The 8,174-nt window shown below is 30.0% G+C and overlaps 1 protein-coding gene across 1 annotated transcript; it reads left to right on the top strand.

Moving 5' to 3' along the window:
* Window positions 1–393: 393 nt before the first annotated feature.
* Window positions 394–4,130, top strand: LOC114420123 (endo-1,3;1,4-beta-D-glucanase-like). Its single transcript, XM_028385990.1, has 7 exons — window positions 394–584; window positions 851–872; window positions 1,445–1,574; window positions 1,869–1,959; window positions 2,076–2,165; window positions 2,965–3,068; window positions 3,826–4,130. Exons 1-7 carry the CDS (start codon window positions 437–439, stop codon window positions 3,964–3,966), a joined length of 726 nt encoding a protein of 241 aa, XP_028241791.1. The 5' UTR covers window positions 394–436; the 3' UTR covers window positions 3,967–4,130.
* Window positions 4,131–8,174: the final 4,044 nt, after the last annotated feature.

Here is an 8,174-nt window from a genome sequence, read left to right as displayed (position 1 = left end):
TATCTTTAAAACACTAAAGAAATTTTTAAAAAAATCTAGAAAGGAATGCCTAACATATCACCATAATTTCAACGAGTGTATTGCCAACAAATCACTATAATTTCTATGGTATTTTTGTTTATAAAAAAACTTATTTATTGATTTTTTTAACTAATATTTTTAGAGTACTTGTTAGCAAAACTCCTATTTTAAAAAATTGGTTTATTTGAAAAACATTAAGATTCAAAATATATTGATATTTCATTAATATTTTATTAAACATTATTAGTATTGTTTATTAAAGGTATGCACACCTTTAAAAAAAAATAAAGGTATATACTGCTAAAAAAGAAAAAAAAAGTTTGCATAGTTCAGAGCCACGACATTGATTATATATATAAAAGACCCAAAGGGAGCAGGAATGTTAGCATAGCATAAGAAAAAGAGAGAAAGAAAAATGGTAGGAACAAATTGCTACTCAAACCCGGCAACCCTGAATGCATCAAGTGGTGCTGGCTATGTTACCAACATTGCTGGTGTTAATTCCTATGTCACTGGTTCCCCTCTCTCCGTGCTCGTCTGTTTTATGGTCTCCGATATTTTTGGTATCGATCCTTTCAAAAAAATTTAATAAATAATTGCCTTCAAAATATTAAAAACATTTTTGGAATAAACTTATATCATTTTATTACATCGTTGATGGTTACTCTTGTGATTGATCCTTGTATGATTCGGTATTGCTGTCACTTAGCAGTTACACTCATTTTGAAATGCTTGAGCATCTATTGCTTCTTTTAACAGTTATTATTATTATTACCTTTAACCAATATATCTTCTTTTATTAACTTCACATGCTCAATTTGTCCTGCAGGGATCAATGCAACACTTTTTAGGTATGGTTAATTCTCATGTTTACTTTCTATGTCTGATTTACTAAATTTTTATCTTTTGTTTATTTGCTCGAGCAAATCCATGTTTCCTTGGAAACTGATGTTCATTCATATATAGGCTTATGAGTTATGAGAATTTAAAAGTTTGCCAAAAAGAATATTCTGCATTATATTTTAATTGAACCAATTTGTCCTCTGCAAACCATCAGCTCATGTGCTTCAGCTAGCGGTGATAGATTTTTAATTTTGGGAGGGGAATGATCAAAAGCTAAATGTAAGTGTGGTTAATTGAGTCGTGTTCATGAAAAATAACTGTCATAGACTGTATATAGAATGTTAGATCATAGCTAGACTTTTAATCTCCAAAGATGGTGCATTTGTTATATAAATTACTTTTTCTATTGGGATGTCTCTTTGTCTCTTGCAATTTTATTTATGCTTTGGTATGTTATACACCTAGAGAATTGGCTGCTTCATTCTGCTGATTTTCTCTCTTTGCCTATTCTCTCTGTCTCTCTATGATACTAAATGTAATTTCCCCTGATAAGTAATGCTATTTGTTATACATTGTGAAGGGACTTGGCAGACAAGGTTGCAAGAAAAAACGGGTGTTATTGTGTCTGTCCCGACTTCTTCAATGGGGACCCTTTTGATCCTGAGAATGAGAACAGGCCTTTACCTGTTTGGTTAAAAGATCATGAACCGGTTAATTCTTACTTAATCATACTTGGTTGTTTATGATTTTTAAAGCAAGATTTTTTTGTTTGTTAAATTCAATTTTGGTTTCCTTATTCGAAATTTCATAACTGGTTTTCCAAGAGGATTGAGATGTCTGGCTTCTATAATTTTATTATCATTTTTGCGACTGGCTTGCCACCATTTCAGGTGGTTTCCGATTTGTAAATTGGATATTGTAAATTGTTTCAATTCAGATGTATAAAAATCGTGACTTGTTAATAAACTATAATACATTCTGATGCATGTATATTTATTTTGTAGGAAAAAGGTATTGAAACAGCAAAACCTGTTATTGAAGCCTTAAAAAGGGAAGGTGCTTCTGCTATTGGAGCTGCTGGTTTTTGTTGGGGCGGTGAGTGCCTTCCACTTATTTGGTGTTTTGATCTCTTTCCCTCTGTGTATCTTGCAATTTCAGCTCACCTTAGGTATAAGCTCACGGAATGCAATATGTTTTCTTCTTTCTCTCAGGTAAGACTGTTACTGACCTTGGGAAATCCAAACATGTCCAAGCTTCAGTGTTATTACATCCAGCATATGTCGAAGTGGATGACATCCGTGGTATGAGTTTTCAATTAATTTACATATTCCTTGTTTATTGTTCCCATAGTATCTTCCAAGGAAAAAAAAATTACTATAAATTATGCCATAGCTTCTTGTCAATTTTCATGCATCAATTTAAACATGTTTTAACGAAGAGGTTCATCCCTTCCCAAATAGTCATATTTGTCTTCAGGCTTACCAATACCTAGTGCTTGTTAAGACAAATCTATTTTCAATTCATCACTAAGCTATAAATAATATTCTTTGTCAGTTATTGTTTCTGTATATTATCCATTAAGTGTTTCCCTTTGTCTTTCCTTTTTCTTATTAAAGTTGACATCTACTGTTATATCATAATCCTTACAATTAGTAAATGTTTGTATTTACTTACTTTGAGTTTGGAAAAGCTTATAATTAAAATGTTTTCCTATGAAATTTAAGCAAAAAGAAACATTTTCCTGATATTTGGTTTTAATATGGAAATAGATTTGGTAAAAGTTTTGGATTAACTCCTTGTCCCCAACTGTCACATCCCACTATATGGATGATTTAAAAGTTTCAAGATCATTAATGGTACTATTGTTTGAAAGATGAGCAAAACCTGTAATGACAATAGTGTGTCTGGATTTTTTTTTAACAAAAAATCTCCTTTCCTGTTGGCTTTGATTCTTATGAATATATTTTATTGGGAGTTTTGTTGATACACACTCTTTTGCTTACCTTTTTTTGAATGGTTAAATAAAGATAAATAAAGAAGCAATCAAAAGGGGATTTCTTCAAGTAGTGACCGAGATGTTTCTATTGATCTTACTTTCAGGTATTAAGACTCCAATTGCTATACTTGGAGGTCAGAATGATACAATTACTCCTCCAAAGCTTATAAAACAATTTAAGCAAGCCCTACAAAATGCTAAACCTAAGGTCGGATGAATCTTATTTTCTTTTTGTGGTTATGTACTGTCATTTTATATTACCTTGATGATTTGCTTATGATATCATTTTGTTGGAATTGGTAACCACACACAGTGAATTACAAGATGTTGCGTTTCTCTTTCTTAATTTAGGTGATGGGGACTGGGGACAAGTAGGAATTAATCCGTCTAGCACTTGTTAGCATTTGTTATTATACTTTTATTCTGAGTTTTAAAACCTGACTCATAACTGATCCTTTTAGTTTTAATTTCCGCTAAGGATAACAAATGTGGCTTTTGAAGTGAGGAGAAAAGTGTGTCTATGTGCTAATGAGCTTTGCATTGGAGGCGTAAACAGCAGAATAATGCATTTATTGAATGTTGCTTACCCTAACACAACGCAATCTCTAATCTCTCTGGCTTCACCACATCGGAACAGACATGCATATGAATTGGAAATAATTCAAGATCAAAATGTGATTTATCCTGTGTTTTAATTAGCACCATTCTTGGGAACCATTGTTTTCTTTTCAGACATAAAAAATTGGTTAGCTTTTACTCATTTTTGTTCTTGTTATCCATGCTTAGGAAAAACTTTGCAAACACATTTACAATTGTGCATGGGACCAATCAAAATTGGCAATTAATTCAACAATTTTTATCTATCCCCGTGTTGTATTTGTCAAAGTAGTTTCTTTTTGTGATCATTATTAATTTTCGTGAATATCTCTTGTACTTTATCGCTTGAGGATCACTTTTTTGTGCAGGTTGATAGTTTTGTAAAAATATTTCCTAACGTTTCACATGGTTGGACTGTGAGGTACGACCCTAAAGATCCAAAAGCTGTGAAGGCTGCAGAGAAGGCTCATGATATCATGATAGGTTGGTTTGATAAATATCTAAAGTGAGAAATCTTGTTTTGTGATATCATTTGTGTCCTTGGGTGGAGGATGGAACTCCACCTAGTTGTATTTATGAAAAAATAAATTGTCATGACCAATCCTAGGGACGTGACAGGTGCAATAAGATTTTATTATTAAAGAGATATAATATCAATTTCATTATTGAACTACCGAAAGTTTGACAAAAAAATTTCCTAAAATTTGAGCAAAACCAATTTTTAAATGTGGAAGAGAGAAAAATGAAAAAAGAAAAAAACTGATTAATATTGAAATAATGTTCAATTGAGTAAAAATCAACTTTATGTGAATACATTGTGCATAATTAATATCAATAAATTATTATATAATTGGTCACAAGAGTAATTAACTAAATTAATAACTAACTTTAACCGACTAAAACCAAATGATGCCAACTAGTAATATATGGATTGAAATTGAGGATGAACAAAAACCTGTGAAATGCAAATTGTGGATCAGAGATGTGAAAAAGCCATGACTTACACACAGTTTTGAATTGGAGAAAGACTTGACTGGCAACCGCAAAAGCATTTGGTTGATCAATTCCTGTGGCAGGATCAACGTCTCCGGCGTTTGGGCTCTCCTCATTACTCCTCCGACTACCTCTCCTCGTTTTCAGTTTTAGGTTAATTTTTCACTGTGTTGCATAAGTCAGTATGCTTAGAGGAGACAACAATGAAGAAACGCAAATCATAACAAAGAAAAAAGCCAGGAAACGCAAGTCACTGGATAATGTCTTGGCACGGGTTTAATTATTTAAACAAGAAATAAAATATAGTTCAGCATGGATTTAATTATGTAAATATGAAAAAAATTTGTAGTTTAAAATATATAATAAATGTTGAGAATTTAATTTATTTATTATTTAAATTATACAAATTTATTTATTTAACTATTTATAAGTTATTTATGCATCCTCTATCACTTTCCTTAAAAAAGGTTTTGGATTCGAGTTTTATTTAAAAAACATAATTAAAATGAGAAATGTGATGACTAATAAAATTGATAAATATTTTGTATTAATATGATTATAATAAATAAAACAAAAATATTTAATAGATAAATGATAAGATTTATAAGAGTTACGAAAATGGTTAAATTTTTTCACTGAAAGGACATAATATGCTCTAACATCTATCTATAGACATTGAGATAATGGGAATAATAAGACACTTATTTTTTTACATTCAAATCATATTTTTTATGCTTAGAGAGAATTAATGAAACTATTATTTCATAATGTTCTATTGATTACACGCTTGATGTCGTTATATGTAAATCATGTCAAGAAACTTTATCGGTGGGAAAAAAATCAAAGATTAATTTTTAGGTTAATTTTTATTGTGTTGCATAAGTCGGTATATATATATATATATATAGAAGAGACAAGAAATATAGAGGGCTTTTTCCATAAACTCTTAAAATCTCTTCCAACATTTTATCTAAACAGATTCTAAGTTGTTTGCTTTTATTTATGTTCTTGCTATAATTTAAGTTGAGGTTGATACTCGAGGTTGATGTTTTTATTCAAATTCTTGTCAGACCCTGCTTATTAGACACACATGTCAATTTTCATGCACATGCATATAAGTGTGCCATGTAATGTAAGTGCTTAATGTGTTATTTAGGTAATTAGGTACAATCTGGTTCATAATATACTTGAGATTGTATATTTTGTTTTCAACTTAACTGATTCTTGACCACATTTTGAGCTCGCTCTTCATGCTCAAATCAATTACGATTTTATTATTAGCAGAGCATTAGAACTCTCACAACTTATGAAAGTGCAACACCACATAAAGTCTGTCAATTCTCTTCTTCCTTGTACACAATTTTCTTATTTATGCTTCCGACAAGTAGAAAAATTTTCACTTTTTTGCAAGGTTAATCTTTAATCATATAGTAAGCGATCCCAATTTCGAATACCCAAAATTCCAAGAAAATATGTTAATGTTGCTGTCATGCCCTCATGTCAAACTTCTCTCATTTCTTTCTCCATTTACCGATGCACACTAATAGTAACGTGTTCCTGGCTATGAAGTGGTAGATTGTAAATTACTTTCTTTATTACCTAGTAAACCACATCTTCTCCCATGCATTCGTACACCATATCATACGACAAAGGACAATTCATTACCTTATAATATTAATCACAATTTTTCACTTATCCCTTATAATATTAATAGTGAGTAACAGAGTTATAAATAAATTAATGATGTTAAGTTAATTTTAAATAGGATGTGAGAATTGTTGTAACCCCTAATGCATGCTTTTATTCTTACAAATCTAAAAAATAGTAAGAATTCAAATGATTATTTTTAAGGATAAATTATAATTTTAGATCCTCTTTAATTCTTGATATGCAATTTTGGTCTTTTTTTGGCAATTTGGATCTTTTATTTTTTTAAATTTCAATTTTGATTTAATTTTTAATTTAGCGTACATTTATTTCTTCTATTTTTTATATTGTAATTAAATAAATTTTATGTAATCTTAAGTGAATATATTAGTTACACGGTTTAATTAAACCAAAACAAAATAAATAAACATATAAAAAAATAAAGATTTAACTAAAATTACAAATTTTTTAAAATGAAATAAATCTTTCTAATTTTGATTTCAAACTTAAATTGACTTAAATTTTAAATACTATGCATTTGTTTACCAAATATAGTCATTATTGTGTAATACTCTACCCATAAATTTTTTTGTCTAATACTGTTTCGATGTGATCCTTTGAATAATCTACCACAAGAATGTGTTGAAAGGTCAAGTAAACCATGCATATTTGTGTTCTAAAATATTTTTAAAACAATCCTGAATTGTTAATATTTTAATTACTAATTTTAATGTTATAAAAATGAATATTCATTTTTTACTATAATGTTTTTTTTGTTACTAATTCGACTATATAATATAAAGTTCATTAATAATGATAAATAATTAATATAATAAAAAAAATTATCCTTAAAATCAAAGACATATAACAACATTTACAACATCTCACATATCCTATTCAACTTAAATTCCCTTATAATTAATATAGTAGTTAGTTTCATAATATTAGCAATCATTAGAAATATAGAAGCTGAGGTGAGATCGCACGCAAACTCCTCCAAAAGACTGCAGGTTAAAATGGGACGTGGATGATTCTGTCACCCTTAATGGTAAAATTGGACAGGGGTGGATGTGTTACTGGTTTTGTGAGAAATATTGGAGCCACTGATGTATTCACGTCAAGCCATTCATATAGTAGCCTTGCATGTGCATCTGATCAAGCATTTTTTCCAATAGAGATTGGATGTTGCGTCTGAAACATGTATTCAGGGCGAGTAATTTGTGCTGCTGACTTTCTAGCAAAATTTCAACATTTGCTTCTTTTAATATTAAATTAAACACCTCTTTCAATGTACTAATTAAAGTTTAAGAAAATGCCGAAAGATCAGAATATATAGATGAGTTCTTAGTGTTTACACTGCTCAATTATTTGCTCGCTAGTTACCAGACAACATTGGGTGTTACTTTCAGTGGTTAATTATATTCCACTTGCAGAACTTGGAAGAAACTGATGTGCAGGTAAAGGTAAAATCCTGCAATGTGACACTGTTCTTTCAAAAATAATTACAAACGACTTTCAAAACATTATACAATATTTTATTTTTGAGTCAATATAATTATGTTTATAAATATAACTGTTACTTTATTTTTGTCTTTGGTGTGGCCATGACAACGTGATCGACAAAAACGGTATATTAATTATTTAAGTTTTAAGGAAAGAATTGAAGATTCTTTCATTGTAAAACTAATGTGGATGCGAAATCCCGGCTTGAATTTTTCTGGAGGCTTCAACTGAGGGCATAAAATTGACAAAACAAGGCCATGTCTTAACTGGTGGCTGCGGAATTTCAGCAGTGGCACGTGCATTTCAAGTTGAGAGTTGAATACAGTGTACAATAATTCAATTAAAAATATGATAAATGTTAGTAACCTCAATATTAAAGATTGATTTTAAGAATTTAATAGTAAACTTTTATTATAAGAGTATATCTCTATTACATTCCTGTTCCATTCGGCTTTAATAATTTAATTAAAATAAAGGGAAAAAACACAGTTTGGTGTGATGAACACCGACAACTTTGATTTCCACGATTTACAACAGCAGCATATCTTTCCACCCCAATTGCACTAAAACTACT

Source organism: Glycine soja, chromosome 7 (genome assembly GCF_004193775.1).
Source record: "Glycine soja cultivar W05 chromosome 7, ASM419377v2, whole genome shotgun sequence".
NCBI classification, from domain to species: domain Eukaryota; kingdom Viridiplantae; phylum Streptophyta; class Magnoliopsida; order Fabales; family Fabaceae; genus Glycine; species Glycine soja.
This window is presented reverse-complemented; position numbering and strand designations above follow the sequence as displayed.